Raw genomic sequence first — 16,044 nt, 5'->3', positions numbered from 1 at the left:
CGACAGCTTTGATCTGAATCTTTGAACGCTGACTGACGGCTGGCATCAACCATTCTCTGTCATCCTGCATGCAGGAGCTCAGGAAAAAAAAAATGAGGCCACATTTTGGATGCTCTGTTGTTCATTCCTGAATAATGCTGTTGCTCTCTGCCTGCATCAGCTACATCAGGGATTGGTATTTACCCAATACGTCAAAACCATGTTTCCTTCTGCACCTGTGTACCATCAGTGTGTATATTTTTGCTTACTGCTGCGCTTCTAATCTAGTTTGGCCATTTATTATCAGGCAGAGTAAGAAGCTACCACCAACCTTCTCTTTGAATAAACAGTGGAATTTGCCTGCCACTGTCCTGTGGTAATGGTGTTGTGTTGCAAGCACAGGTTGTTAGATTGTCTCTGTCTTGTTGTGACAACATAGGGGCGAGTTCTTGTGTATACACTGTAAACCTCATCTCGGGACGGTGGTGGAGCGGCTGCTGCCATCACTCGACAAGTGTGAGCGTCTTCAGTTTAGTTCAGTTCAGTTCAGTTTAACTGTCGCTGCCTGTGGATTTTAGTCGTTGAATGCTCCTTTTAATTTCATTTCAAAACAACACATTCATGAAAATATGCAGTACATGCATGTATACAGATAATCATCCTCTATCTCCAGCTCTCCATCTCTCTTCACACGCAAAGACACACTGGTTTGGCAACATACCAGCCACGGCTCTGAAATACTGGTACTGGTGATGGTGTTTCATGTCCTCCAGTTTAATATTGTTATTAAGACTGATTGAAATTCAGCCTTTATAAGCGTACCATGCCCGCATGTCTTTTTCTCATTATTGATGATATAATCTTCAGAGGAAACACTCTGTGTTCTGGTCATGGGTCAAGTGACTTTCCCAGGCTGGAGTGTGTTTCTGAGCATGTAGAGGATGTGTGTGTGTGTGTGTGTGTGTGTGTGTGTGTGTTCGTGTGTGTTCGTGTATGCGCGTATGCATGCCTGTGTGTTTTTGAGCAGAGGGGAAGTCCAGAGCTCAAGGCCCCATTTCTGATGTTCAGTCTTGGCTGTGGACGAGTGAGAAGAGAAATCACTAACAGACATACACGCTGGCTTACCACACGCACCAAACACACACATGCACACACAGAATGCGGCCGGAGCAGCGCGGAGGAATGCTTTTAAGGTCGATGACCCCACAAAGCTAACTGTACACTATATCTAAACTTCATTTACTCAAGCCACAGATAATGCTGTTTTACAGTTTGTGCCTCTGCATTCTTAGAGCCTCATTGTTCAAGCCAACATACCTCACTGCGCTGGGTACACACCAGAAAGTCACATTTCTGTTTGTCATTGCTCTCTAAAGCTGCACATTCAAATACACCACCAGTTGCATTGAAAGTACTCTGCTGCTGTTGTTCTACTCACACTGTAAAGACAAGACAAACTTTCAGCTCAAGTAGTGCGAAAACAGGAGTGACACAGTCTTCATGTGCCCCCAGTCAGGCATCATTGTACCCTCTGAGTTTCCTATCTGCTGTTCAGAACACAACATGAGGAGAATGTGCTCTCGCAAAGCAACCACAAGGCCACGGTCATCATCTCTAACCAGATCGCATCTAATGGCCCCTCAGACGTTTGAGGAATTTTTCTCCTTGCAGTAAATCCTGTGACACATAGTGTTACCAATTTCATGTATTGACCTCTCCCAAGTCAGGCAGAGTTCACGATGATGTGACATGTGCGTGTTTGGTGGGACTCTCGTGGTTTTGTTTTTGCTTTTCTTTTCACCCTCTCTGTCATGTTTGTCTGTGTGTGTTTTCAGATCAGCGCCAACGTGCTGATCTTCCTGTGCACTAACATGATCGGGATCTGTACGCACTACCCTGCTGAGGTCTCCCAGAGACAAGCCTTCCAGGAGACCAGAGGATATATCCAGGCCAGACTGCACCTGCAGAGGGAAAACCAGCAGCAGGTACACATATGCACACACATATGCACTGACACACACAAGCATGCTTCCACGCTAATAAGCGGAGGGAGGCGGCCATTCCTGCGCCCTGTAGGAAAACTAAAAACATACACGGATACAAAAGAGCAACAAATGGGTGTCTCCGTTTTCTAGTTTATTTTTTTGTCTCCATTTTTGAGGTCAACAATATGTTCTGAAGTATAACACATATCTCCACTCCTCTCTGTTTGACTAACACGTTCCCACGCAGATGCCAACGAGGCAGGGTGACTCATTGAGCAGTCTCAACAGCAGAAACTGATGAAAATGAATGGGCTCTCTCTCTCTCTCTCTCGCTCTCTCTCTCCCTCTCTCTCTCTCGCTCTCTCTCTCTCTCTCTCTCTCTCTCTCTCTCTCTCTCTCTCTCTCTCTCTTTCTCTCAGGAGCGCCTACTGCTGTCAGTGCTGCCAAGGCACGTTGCCATGGAGATGAAGGCTGATATCAATGCCAAGAAGGAAGATATGATGTTCCACAAGATCTACATCCAAAAACACGACAACGTTAGGTAAATACAGATAAATGCATGTGCACGCTTCCACGCGACGCCACCAGCGCACGCTCAGCAAGATGTCGGACGGCTTGTCGACTCTGCTATCACAGCTAGCACCAGTGGCTTTGACCTCGCTCCACTGACTGATGGGTCAGTTACAGAGTCACTCCAACAGCTATTTCCCTGACAGCATGTATTATTCATGTTGTTGTTTATTGACACTGACAGCACCGGCTGCAGTAACGATAGTGACTTAGGCACACTGCTGTGCTTTCTGTAGCAAATCATAGGGGGCAGATCTCAAGTTTACTGGCCCCCTGTCTCAGCTCTCACCACTGGATTTCACCTCCTGAGTAGGCATAAATCAGTACTAACAGGTGATTGAAAGTCTTCCTCCATTAGCCTACCATTGAGCCCAGTCGGTGCTGTTCAGGTTGTGGTGGCGAAGGTGGGAGGGGACAATGAAACAAGGTCTCCTGGCAGAGGTGACCCAAATAGGTACAGGTGGTGCACTTAGCAGAATAATCTGTTGCAACAGCGATGTTCTGCCGAGGTGTTAACTTACAGCGACAATCCATTATCCAAATGCAACACAAGATTAAATTTTTGGCCCAAATTCATACACAAGTCATTTTGTTAAAGCTCTTAACAGCAGACAACAACTAAATCCAAGTTATTCATGTTTCTGATATTGTTGAAGACATTTTTCTTTCTTTGAAATCACATAACAGCAGCGGTTCACACAATCTACTTTAATATAGACCTTTAAAGAGTGATCCATTGTTTCAGTGTTTTACAGTGTAATGCAGAAGACCAGAAAAGGAGTTTGTGCCAAGCAAAAGAAATTTTTGTCCCAAACATAGGCACTAATTACAGTACATCTCACACCAGAAAGTGTTTAGAAGGCATATTTACATCGCTAATGTTTGCAAAACAGTCCTATACTTGGAATTGGTCAGTCCCTCAAAATGCTGATTTACATATTATCAATAAGTCAAACCAATTTGCATGTGACTATACCTGTAATTCAGATGGTCAGAGAATTACTCATTGTGCCTAAACTACAGAAACATGTATTTTCTCACTTACTTCGAGTAATGTTTGGAATATTTGGTACACTCAGTACTATGGAGGTGAATTCATTATTTTCTTTGCAGCAAGATCAGCAAGATCTTTCTCCAGAAACAATTCACCAGCTGCTCTGGATACGCGACAGATCACACTGTCAGTATTATTTGTTCCACTAGAAAGTAGTTCCAAAAAAACTGCCCACAGTGACTCAAAACTTTGGTAACTATAACAAAGAGTGCATGCCAAAACTAGGCTAGATACCACTAGAGGTAAGTGAGGAAATATGTTTGTGTTTTGTTGTGTGTTTGTTTGAACTGACCCTTTAAAAATAAACTATTGCATCATGGCTTTGCTTTGGGTGGAATATGCAGACAGGCTCTGGCCTGCTGTAATTAAGGGCCAGTTCCCCCCCAGTGGATGACCTCATGGGACCCACAGCGCCATCTGTCGCCTTCAGCTGGAACTCACAATGTCTGTGGTGTTGTTTATCCTAGCCTTTCATTACTATCAAAAGTTAGCAATGAAAGGCATGCAGACAGGGGGACGGGGGGTGGTGTTCTCAGAGGGACGGGCTGGAGGAGGTGACCTACATTGGCCTAGATGATGAGAGCCAGAACTGAACAAATGTCTGCCTCCCTCCCTCCCCTGGCAGCTGGACAGTGAGGAGGGAGGGAGGCGCTAGACCATGTTAACTAACTCTATACTTTATTGATTGATCTCATTCTCTGTCTCCTTTGTCTTTCTTTTCCTCTCTCTGTCCGTTTCCCTCTCCCTCGCCACCTTCCCCATCACCTCTCCTGCAGCATACTGTTTGCAGACATCGAGGGCTTCACCAGCCTGGCATCTCAGTGCACGGCCCAGGAGCTGGTCATGACACTGAACGAGCTGTTCGCTCGCTTTGACAAGCTGGCCTCGGTGAGCGCTGAACCTGCTGCACAACAACAGGACACAGCAGAACTTTGAGCCACTGTTGCTTATGTAACCGTATGGTCTGGAGTCTCCACTTTTAGTATGACAAAGCCAACATGAGGTGTTTGTTGGTGGGTGGAGGTTACTTAAGCATTGTGTAAGACATCAATTAGACTATGATGAGGCCGATGAGTCATATAAAATTATGCATAAAAAGCTCCTAAGTTTGACATGCGAATGTTGTGTATTAGCTGTAATTGGAGGCCTAACGTGTGTGTGTGTGTGTGTGTGTGTGTGTGTGTGTGTGTGTGTGTGTGTGTGTGTGTGTCTCTCCTTACCGTACAGGAGAACCACTGTCTGCGTATTAAAATCCTAGGAGACTGTTACTACTGTGTGTCAGGGCTGCCTGAGCCCCGGGCTGACCACGCCCACTGCTGTGTGGAAATGGGAGTGGACATGATTGAGGCCATCTCGTGAGTCAAACACACACTAATGCAAAGACCCACACACTCAAAACAAACACACACATCCTTACAGTCATATGGTTCTCCTCCAGTGAAGGTGAAGTTAAGGTTTCTTGCTTTGTTTATGCTGCGCTGGGTGTAGAGGAGATGCTGTGAAGCTGAAGGTGACACTAGTTTTTGACAATAGCGTGCGCATGTGTGTGTGTGTGTGTGTGTGTGTGTGTGTGTGTGTGCAACTGCAGGCTGGTGAGAGAAGTGACGGGTGTGAATGTGAACATGCGGGTGGGCATCCACAGCGGGCGCGTTCACTGTGGGGTGCTGGGCCTGCGCAAGTGGCAGTTTGACGTCTGGTCCAACGACGTGACGCTCGCCAATCAAATGGAGGCCGGGGGGAAGGCTGGGTAAGTCCCTCCTCCTCCACCTGCTACTGCTTCAGCGCAAGCTCCCATAGCTTATCTAGTTTCTGATCGTGTGTGTGTGTGTGTGTGTGTGTGTGTGTGTGTGTGTGTGTGTGTGTGTGTGTGTAGGCGTATCCACATCACCAAAGCCACACTGCAGTATCTGAACGGGGACTATGAGGTGGAGCCGGGCTTTGGAGGGGAGAGGAATGCTTACCTGAAGGAGCACGACATTGAAACCTTCTTGGTGCTGGGCTGCAGTCAGAAGAGGGTTAGTGAACGGTCACACACACACACACACACACACACACACACAGACACACACACACACACACGATGTTTTCATCACTTGTGGGGACATTACTTAGACTTACATTCATTTCCTGGTAACCCTAACCACAACCCATATTTGCCTATTCCTAACCCTATACCTCACCTAACCTTAACACTATCCTCAGTTTTTACCCTAAAATGTAATGATTTAAATTGTGGGGACCTGTATTTTGTCCCCACAAGTAAGGTGAGTCCCCACATGTGACTGTGTAAATGGATTTTTGTCCCCATAACGTAAGTAATACATGGTCACACACACACGCACACACACGTCCATGATTACCTGCTTGACCTCCTCATAACTTCACACTGGTGCCATATTTCACACAAACAATATAATGGCTTGTCACCTGGCATAGAAGACGTGATTTGTCAAACCCTTGTGGGGTTTTCTTCACTTCCAGAAAGAGGAGAAAGCCATGATGGCCAAGATGCAGCGAGCACGTGCAAATTCTGCCGAGGGATTGATGCCACGCTGGGTGCCTGACAGATCCTTCTCCAGAACCAAGGAGTCCAAAGTCTTCAGGCAGATGGTGAGATGCACTCAGGGAGCTCTCAGCTGTGCACACGGCACCTGCTCTTCTTGTCTGTATCCGATTTCCTGTGTCACTCTCCCCACTCTGAAGTCAAATCATGAATATGCTTCTTAATGATGTAAAGTAGCTGCTCATATTAGATATTTCTTCTTCTGTGGTCATTCAGAGGTCAGAGGAACTATTTCACTATACTAAAATCCAGATTTTTTTATTGAGTCACGCTCAGCATGACTCAAGGGTGGTCCAGACTATCTATTGAACGGACGCTGTGACATTTGGCACAGACAGTCATGTCCCCCTCAGGGTGAATTGTAGCTAATAACTTTGGTGATCCTGTCACATGTCCTCTTGTGTCACCACCAGGTCAAAATTTCCAGTGTCCAGTAATTTGATTTACAACCTAATACCTGCAAAACTAATGAAACTGTCACCAACCTAAGATGCACTTTGTGCTTAGAGATAATCTAACACCAAACTACTTTGCAGGTAATAATAATGTTCCTTCTGTTAGATGATGGCACAGAATACCACAGGGGTCAAAGATGAGCTCTTCTCAGCTTACACACAGTGTGTCAGCAACAACACGCTCTTTCTTCAATTTCTCAACTGTGGCCACAATATTATTTCCTATTTACTGTCTAATACTTTTAAGCAACTGTTAGCATGCTCTCATGCTAAACTAAGACAGTGAATATGGTAAGCACTACACCTGCTAACGTCAGCATGTTAGCTTCGTTAATTCCTAACTGCACCTAAATGCAGCCTCGCACAGCCGCTAGCACGGCCGACTCTTTGAGAATCTGTTAACCTTGAATGAATATGATGTTCCATAAAGATGAATTTGAGCATTTGAAGGTGACAAACGTGCACAGAGCTGTATATATGCTAAAGCCTAAAGGAGACAACAGGAATGTGAGAAGAAGTATTGATCTGTGGCTGTCAAACAAACAGCAGTTACAACAGGGCTCCCAGGGATTCCCAGTGCATCATTAACTACTGAAGCTAATCTAATGAGGCTGCAGCTGCAGATATGTCTCTTTCTGACTCACTCTTTTACTTCCTTCCTCTCTTTACGCACCAAGTCTCATTTGCTTGTCTTTCCTGCATTCTTCCCCTCTCCTCCTCCTTTTGTCCTCTCCATCTCAGAGGGTTTGAGCCCAAGGGGCGAAGAGGGTGTAATTTGAAGCCTCCCAGCTTTAATTAAAACATCAGTCTGGCTCTCAGGGATTAGCCATGCAGATGTCTGAGTCTCTGTCTATTTTTCAGTTGTACTGTGGCAACAAGATAATCTCTCAGTCTTTCTACTTCCTGCACTGTCTCTGGATCTCATTTTGACTCTGTGTTTTTCTGTTTCTCTCAGGGCATTGACGAAGCATCCAGCAAAGACAAGTGAGTGTTTTGCCTCCAGTTTTTGTTATTATGGCGGCTTTTTGTTATTGGCAGTTGACTGGCAGACTGTCACTGTAGCGGTCTAACTTTAGAGCCCACTGTTGGTTTTATGCAGTCGGATCCAACCCAGCACTAATACCACATTAGCTCTGAGTCATCCTGCCTGTCACAGCACAGGCCAATTCCCTCATACACACTCACACGAGGATACAAACACACACCGCACAGTGACCTATTGTTCCATCTACCTCGTAGCCGCTGCGCTCAGGAGGCCCTGAACCCTGAGGACGAGGTGGATGAGTTTCTTGGACGTGCCATCGACGCGCGCAGCATCGACCAGCTGAGGAAGGACCACGTCAAGAAGTTCCTGCTCACCTTTCAGACCGCCGGCCTCGAGAAGAAGGTTGGTATTGGAGCGGAGCTGGTTTGAAATTAACCATAATTCCCTGTCAGATAAACCGAGTTCATTATTCCCTCTTTAACTGAGCTGCAAGGAAACTTATTTTTCATCGATTTTCTATTTTCAGTACTCCAAAAAGGTTGATGATCGCTTTGGGGGATATGTGGCCTGCACACTCCTTGTTTTCTGTTGCATCTGTTTCATCCAGATTATCATTTTCCCAAAGTAAGTAACTCTTTCTGATTATATGCGTTCCCCAGTTCTACTGAATTAAGGACAGGAAATGTGGTCTTTATTAGTTTATGAGGAGTTAATGAGAGTTATGCTTCCTAATGAGTCTGTTCTCTTCTCTTCCGCAGAACAACACTTATGCTTGGTCTGTACATCAGCATCTTCATCATCCTCGCCAACATCCTCTTCATCTGTGCCATCTACTCCTGCATCAAAGTGAGAAACGAAGGCATTCACCACTCGTGATTTCTCTTGCAGATATCTTCAGATAAGAGTCATTATCATATGTCTTCAGCCAGCATCACTAATGGTATTAACTCTCTCTTATCTGATCTTCTCCATGCTGTGTGTATTCAAGCTCTTCCCAGCTGCCTTGCAGACTGTAACCAAGAAAATAGTCCAGTCTCGTGCAAACAGCACACTGGTGGGCGTCTTCACCATCCTCCTCCTCTTCATTTCCTCCTTTGCTAACATGGTAGGGACCACAGCTCTTCATTTTGTCATTTTTGTATCATGTGACGTGTCTTTTCGAGTTGTCCCCCATAGTGACATTGGGGGAAGAGGTTGCGTATCTGCCCCAGTACCATTTGTCTGTCTTTCCATTAATCTATCACACACTTCTTCTCAGATGTTGTTGAACAGATTTTCAAGACATTTGAAGGAATTCTGCACCATCCTGGCATTTTTTAAATTGGACCAATGTGCCTATGGGGTGCTATAATTAGAGCTTGAGCTGTAATTCATCATAATCTGTCACTGTGACAGATGGGGTTGTGGAAATCACTCTATTTTTAACCATCACTTTTTTTATGTTTACCAATTGCACATAGACATTTTTAGCGTTGGTTTTGTGTACGTGTGGAATAAAACATGCTTAATGCCGGCACCACTGTGTATGCCATGTTACAAATGAAGAAACAAACAAAAGTGCTTTTCAAACGATGGTATGTAAAAAATAAAAAAAAAAACTGTCAGCCACAGAAGCTATGCTGTGACTCGGGCAAGAGATTTTTACTGCATATTCTGTTGTGCATTGTAAATCTTGAAGATACCAGGATTGATTGTGGACAGTGCAGGACAAGTGTAACCTTCTGTGCTGATCCACTTGTATGATTGGCTACCTGCAGGGTTGTTTCAGCCTGTGATTGGTTGTTTATTGTCACACTCCAACATCAAGCTAGCCAAATTAGATTTTCTAAGGATTTATTCAGTACCTTGCTTGCTCAGTTCAGCAGCTGCTTTTTCTGTTTCTACACTGTAGAGCATCAGTCTGCTCATTCTATCGACAATCTGCTAGACTTTTTTTGTACTTTGATGTTTTCTAAATTTGCAAAATTCTGTTTAAAATGACATGATAGAAATGAAGATTTCTTGGATTAATACACCACCTGGTCACGGTTAAGGGCTGTTCAGGGCTTTTTGGTAGAGGTCAGCTGACACATCGGGTCATTCGAGGATTTAATATTTGACGGAATGTAAAAACATATTATTTATGTAGTTTGTTCACCAGAAAACACTGCTAACAAATGTTCAAATGCATATTGTCCTGCTCAGAAGATATTTGATCAAAATTCTTTAATAACCAATAACAATGTGTGTTTTGTGCAAATATATACATCATGTATGCAACTCTCAAACATGGATATTGCTATCAGCCACATGAACCCCAGTATCAGCTGGGCTCTGCTGTCAGTTAATGGGGACAAAATAAAGAATTTACATGTTTTGTGTGACTTTCTGTTTTCAGCATTACATTTGTGTGTGCTTCTTGCTGTTCCACCACGGCTGAATGACTGTCTCCTCCTTTCCTGCCAGTTTACCTGCAGCAGAGAGAAACTGCATGACTGTGTGGCCGAGGAGCTGAACACATCCTCAGTGACTCTCTGCCTGCTGCACAACCTGACCAAGACAGCAGCGGACGGTTTGACTCTGTGTTCCAGCCAGGCCATGCCCTGCCATTTCCCCGAGGTCAGTCCCGGAGCATTTTGGCATGAGTGCATGTTGTCCGATGTGCCTATGTGTTTTCCAGCGTTCCCAAAAAGTGTGTTTGAATATTCACCTAACCTTCCTCCTCCTCCTCGTCCTCCTCCTCGCCCTCCTCCTCCTCCCTCGCTGTCTCCTCTCTGCTGCAGTATTTCAGCTACAGCGTACTGCTGACCCTGCTGGCCTGCTCCGTGTTCCTCCACATCAGCAGCATAGGGAAGCTGGCTCTGATGCTGCTCATCCAGTTCACTTTCCTCCTGCTGGTGGAGTGGCCTCAGGTGGCCCTGTTTGACAATGCAGACCTGCTGGTCATTGCCAACACCCTGTAAGTCCACTGCAAGGAACACACATACATATCTAAACACCTACTGCACATTCACTCTTTCACAGGTTTCAATGTGAATACTTCAGCTCGTATGTCACAATACTGTGCTTTAGGTTGGTCATGGCCTACTTTGTTATGATAAGTTTTAGAATGTAGAAAGCGAGATTGTAAAAGACCTACTTTCTCATGTACCAGTTGGGCTCTCATTTTTGAATATGTCCTCATTTTTTCCCTCAGGCACTTATCACCTGTCAATGATTCCCTACAACAGTAAGTTGTATTATTTTGTTCTGTACTGCTTAATTTCAGTGGCTCTTATGGTTTGTGGGCATGAATTTCTCTTGTCTATTTTTGCAGGCCTGGTTTCAATGAAACTGCAGAACAGTGGTAAGTAGCTTTCATATATTTTAGCGCGTGTCAGGTTGCCTCCCGTGCAAGACACTTATTCATGACTCTTGTCAACACCTCTTTCCATCCTCAGCCTGGAGAGTGTGACCAAGGTATCCCTGAAGGTCATGACCCCTGTAATCCTGACAGTGTTTGTTCTGGCTCTCTACTTGCACGGCCAGCAGGTGGAGTCCACCGCACGCCTTGACTTCCTCTGGAAGCTGCAGGTAAATGAAACAATTTCATGTGTGAAACAGACACAAAACTCAAGCTGCTCTCATTTAAGCACACCAAAAGGCCTTTTTCACAGCAGACATTGTGACTTGTCACAGCAGGAAAAGCACAGGGTCAGTAATCACATTAACAATGGCTCTGTTCTATTCAAGTGTCCCCTTAGGCCATGACAGCAGGACAGTGAGCCAGCATGCACAGTACCAGGACCCTGAGACTGAAGCAGCTATATGGAAATTCAGCCATTTTCTCATTTACACCTGTGCTTTTCCACCTGTGAAATGTCAAAATGTGTTCCATGAAAAAGGCCTGTAGCAGGAACGCAGTCACATGTCAATGAGACTAAGCAACCACTTCTCGCTCTGTACCACCTCAGGCCACTGAGGAGAAGGAGGAGATGGAGGAGCTGCAGGCGTACAATCGGCGCCTGCTCCACAACATCCTGCCCAAGGATGTAGCCGCCCACTTTCTTGCACGGGAGCGTCGGAATGACGAGCTGTACTACCAGTCCTGTGAGTGCGTCGCAGTCATGTTTGCCTCCATCAGCAACTTCTCGGAGTTTTATGTGGAGCTGGAGGCTAACAACGAAGGAGTGGAGTGTCTCAGGCTGCTCAACGAGATCATCGCCGATTTTGACGAGGTGAGAAGGGAAGAGAGAGGAGGATGAATGCAAATGAAATTAGTGTGGAAAACATGTATTGGTAAGGTCTGTAAGATGAGGTCATTGTTTTATGCTGCTTATAATCACCTTTTCCTGGTTGTCTGTGTTTTTTGCCAAGCTGTTGACCTATAACTTGAGGGCTTTTGTTGTTTATCTCATTTCTTCGTCTTATACATACTGATTACTCGTCTGTAGATCATCAGTGAGGAGAGGTTCCGTCAACTAGAGAAAATCAAGACCATCGGCTCCACTTACATGGCAGCCTCTGGCCTCAACGACTCCACCTATGACAGAGAGGGCCGTTCACACATCCTGGCTCTGGCCGACTACGCCATGAGGCTAAGGGAGCAGATGAAATACATCAACGAGCACTCCTTCAACAACTTCCAGATGAAGATAGGTGAGCCTGGAAGCTAGTGGAAATTAGTCTTGAAACATTATCTGATAAATCTTTGGGTTGGCACTTGTTAAAGAAAATCCTTCTCCCTGTCAAAGGAGAACTACAGTTTTCCACTTCCTTAGAAACACTATTATAACTGAGTTAATAGTGCTGGAGTTAACACAGCCAGGTGATGTGTTCTCAGGGTTGAACATGGGGCCAGTGGTAGCAGGGGTGATTGGAGCCAGGAAACCCCAGTATGACATCTGGGGGAACACCGTTAACGTGGCCAGTCGGATGGACAGCACAGGAGTACCAGACTACATCCAGGTACTGCACACAAACTCTTTGCAGTTTTAGTTACAGTAATGTGGAACAGCCAGTGCAGAACACCAATCTTGTTACTTAGAAATATGTCATTACACTCTGTCAGAGGTCATTCCAACATGAACATGTGTCTGGGTGACGTTGATTCATATCCAAATGTTGCACAAGTTCTGCATTTTTTTATCTTTTGCATTGTAGCAACAGAAGTCTACACCACAGTCTTAGAGATGTTTATCACTCCAGGGCATGTATATTTGAAAGCATTGTTTGTGGTATCTGAAAGAGACAACGGCACCTGTTTGTCCTTTGCATGAAAGTCATTCAGATACAAATTCTACAGATAAAATCAGTGCATTGTTCTTCAGCTCAGAGTTCAGACATCTGCTCTGCAGAACTGCCCTGGAGCAACTATCCCAGTCAACATGCTGGTCTCCAGCAGAAATGGTGCTCTAGTGTTCCTCTGGAGGAAGGCAGAAAGCTAAATATGAATTCCGCACATTATTCTCATCTTCAAATTGGAAATCTTAACCACAGAGACAAGGACAAGATTCCCACAGTCTTATTTATCGTCTGATTCATGGATATGTTGTCGATGTCAACACTCATTTTGAAATATGTGAAGAGAGCAGCAGCCTAGCTGAGAGCTGTAGTGAGACTGTTTGCCCCAAATCAAATCCATAACTTGGCTGCTGGAAATGCTAGTCAGAAAAATGCTGCCATCTGTTGTACAGTATGTATTACTGCACATCAAAATGTCCTCCACAATACACAGTATATCAATAGTCGGCCTGCAACAGACGATCATCTCCATCATCAGTCTGTTTCTTTCTTTCTTTTTTTTGATTCATTGACTGATTTTTTAGTCTATGAAGTGTCAGTAAACTGAGAAAGATGCCTATTAGATGTCTTGTTTTATTTGTCCAACTGGCCAAAACGCAAATATGTCCAATTTGGAGTCATACAAGACACAGAGAAGCAGCAAATCTTCACATCTGAGATGCTAGAAAATCACATCCAAAAAGTCCAAAAGATACTTCTGCACAGTTTACAATGATATAAAACACAGTAGAGAAAAACAGAAAATCACCATTTTTGAAAAGCTGGAACAAATGAATGTTTGGCAGTTACTGTATGCTTGATAAATAAGTTAAACTAAATTATTGTCAAAATGTATTTTCTGTTGATTTACTGTGAGTTTCAGCACTACCAGATGAACAGATCTATTTTGCACTTCTTCTAAACGCACCACTTTTAAAACCTTTAACCAGTGTCTCATGTTCCATTCTTAATGTTATGTTTTCATCACAGTCACTTCAAGGAGATTATTCAATGTGAAACTGGGATTGACAGTGTTTCTCTTGGGAAGGGTTGAGTGTCTCACATCCCGCGTGTCAAATGTCTCCCGCCTCTCTTAGGTGACCACAGACTTACACCACGTGCTGGTCAGCAATGGATACCAGCTGGACTGTCGAGGTGTTGTCAAGGTGAAGGGGAAGGGGGAGATGACCACTTACTTCCTCACCAGCGGTCCCCCGGGCAGTTAACAACAGAGAGGCCGACCGCAGCGTGACTCCCACTGCACTGACAAGACAGAGACTGCAGAGAGACTGAGTGGTCAGCTCAGCGATGAGCACCGGGGCACGGTGCAAACACACTGGGGGGACAGGAGACGGCCAGCCCAGACGAGCTCGGCCCGTCTGTATGTTGTCATGTACTCAGATGCACACATGTAGGACGTTGTCCGTGTTTGAAGGCTTTTTCCCAAGCTGCTCGAGAGCTCACGAAGCCCCAGTTGCCTTAGAACGGAAGATGCTATGCTTGTGTTTATGAGCAATAGTACAAGTATTTCATCTGGAGTCGTTATTTATTTCCGTGCGGATGGATTTTTGTGATGACCTTCTATAAAAAGAAAACATATATATATATACAAAAAAAATCCCTATGTTACTTAAAAGAAAATATGCAAGGACTTCATGAAGGATGAAAATGACCAAAGAACAAACGTTTGATATCAAACACACACTAATGATTCTGTTCAGTACAGTAACCTTAAGTAATTTATTCATCTTTTGACAGCAAAGGCCACGGTAACGTCACTGTCGTTGATAGTGACGAACACTTTTTTTTTTTTTTTTTGTGGACTCATTTATGAAGGAAAAAAAAACACACATACGCAGATAGAAAACCCTCACCATAACCTTGGCTTGGACTGGCTGTGTTTCTTATCAGGGCCTTCTTTGTTTTTTCCAGCCTGTGATTAGCCACAGCGTGAACACAAGGCTGTTTGTGGTTCAGCGTTGTGTGGCTGATTACTCGCTCCCTGCAATGTATTTTTGGCTCAAGCCAAAAACAAGAAGTATGAAATGAAGGAAGAACAGTTGCATTAGTATCACGGTACTGAAGAGAGATTGTTTAACTGTTATGAAACATTTTATAGAAGTGTGTGTGTGTGTGCGTGTGTGTGTGTCTAGCCTATGTGTGGGCGTTTGGGTGTATGTGTATGGGTGTGAGCACACGTGGCTGAATGCTGATCTTTATCTATAAAGGGGCATACTGTAACTTTTCACTGTGAGGTTTTTATGATACTGTATGACGATGCTTTCTTGCCAAACTGGTTGCTGCAAGGCATGTTTTATATTATTCTTCAGAGTTGTGTGCCCATTCCTGATTTCTTGTGTCAAAATGATCCTTTGAAGAGAATTATATCTATGGCGCCTTTTGTTGACTGATTTCATTCCAACCTAAATTAGCAAAAGTCTATGAAACGTATATTTTGGATTGTGTTACACCGCGTGAACATAAACTGGCTTCCTGACAGCTTCAGGATTAACTCTTTACAGGAATTCTCCATCTGCTCACGAATATTGCCTTGAGATTATGCAGTTCTAAGGTCCACATACTTAATGGACCAATATTCACAACTTTACACAACAGTATTTGACCCTAGCTGGTTGTATTTGGCACATGGAGGCTTGAAACCCCCCCAAATTAATTATTCAAACCAAGAATGACATGAATGTATGTAATAATGAATATTTTTGTCCACAATGAAACTACCAGTGAAGAAACCCATTCTTTACATTGCCTTTGGTACTGAGGAAGGAGCTTAATCGTTGTACTAGAGGCTGCATTGATTGGATTCCATGTTTGCTGAACAGTGAAGGTGTATTTTGTATTTAGACAAGCTTTACACCTGGTGTGCTCGCTTCTCTGTTTGAGCCTAAAAATGCTGCCTTCTTAGGTCACGAAAAAGATCGTCACTTTCACTTACCCCTCGCTGTCCTTACATTGAAAGGTCAACTGAACACAGTTGCATTTTCCTTTAAAAAGTTGCATTTAACCAATAGTGCAATGATTGATTTGATTCATTTCCCCTTGAATAAGAAGTTAATAAATGGCTGTTTTTGCATTGATTGTGTTTATTGCATTTCATTTCATTGTTTCTGTTGATGCTCTTAGATCTCTATGGTAGATATGACTGTAAACAGTTTACAAATAGAGCCACTGCCTACTTTCAGTTCTGCTGCTTC

The 16,044-nt window shown here is 44.2% G+C and overlaps 1 protein-coding gene across 1 annotated transcript in view; it reads left to right on the top strand.

Annotated features, from left to right (window-relative positions):
- The window catches only part of adcy6b (adenylate cyclase 6b), a 32,672-nt gene extending 16,749 nt beyond the window's left edge, over positions 1-15,923 (top strand). The window contains exons 4-24 of the mRNA XM_076741128.1: positions 1,815-1,964; positions 2,384-2,505; positions 4,365-4,476; positions 4,816-4,943; positions 5,177-5,335; positions 5,462-5,603; positions 6,070-6,198; positions 7,562-7,590; positions 7,846-7,993; positions 8,118-8,215; positions 8,350-8,437; positions 8,580-8,696; positions 10,037-10,189; positions 10,354-10,529; positions 10,767-10,799; positions 10,887-10,916; positions 11,011-11,143; positions 11,524-11,787; positions 12,004-12,208; positions 12,393-12,517; positions 13,930-15,923. Coding sequence (XP_076597243.1) covers positions 1,815-1,964; positions 2,384-2,505; positions 4,365-4,476; positions 4,816-4,943; positions 5,177-5,335; positions 5,462-5,603; positions 6,070-6,198; positions 7,562-7,590; positions 7,846-7,993; positions 8,118-8,215; positions 8,350-8,437; positions 8,580-8,696; positions 10,037-10,189; positions 10,354-10,529; positions 10,767-10,799; positions 10,887-10,916; positions 11,011-11,143; positions 11,524-11,787; positions 12,004-12,208; positions 12,393-12,517; positions 13,930-14,058 — 2,670 coding nt within the window. The 3' untranslated portion in view covers positions 14,059-15,923. The remainder of the gene's footprint in view (positions 1-1,814; positions 1,965-2,383; positions 2,506-4,364; positions 4,477-4,815; positions 4,944-5,176; positions 5,336-5,461; positions 5,604-6,069; positions 6,199-7,561; positions 7,591-7,845; positions 7,994-8,117; positions 8,216-8,349; positions 8,438-8,579; positions 8,697-10,036; positions 10,190-10,353; positions 10,530-10,766; positions 10,800-10,886; positions 10,917-11,010; positions 11,144-11,523; positions 11,788-12,003; positions 12,209-12,392; positions 12,518-13,929) is intronic.
- The last annotated feature ends 121 nt before the right edge of the window (positions 15,924-16,044 follow it).

The sequence above is a fragment of the Chaetodon auriga genome, chromosome 10 (genome assembly GCF_051107435.1).
Source record: "Chaetodon auriga isolate fChaAug3 chromosome 10, fChaAug3.hap1, whole genome shotgun sequence".
NCBI classification, from domain to species: domain Eukaryota; kingdom Metazoa; phylum Chordata; class Actinopteri; order Chaetodontiformes; family Chaetodontidae; genus Chaetodon; species Chaetodon auriga.
The sequence above is the reverse complement of the archived record's forward strand: the minus strand, read 5'-3'. Positions and strand labels throughout refer to the sequence as shown.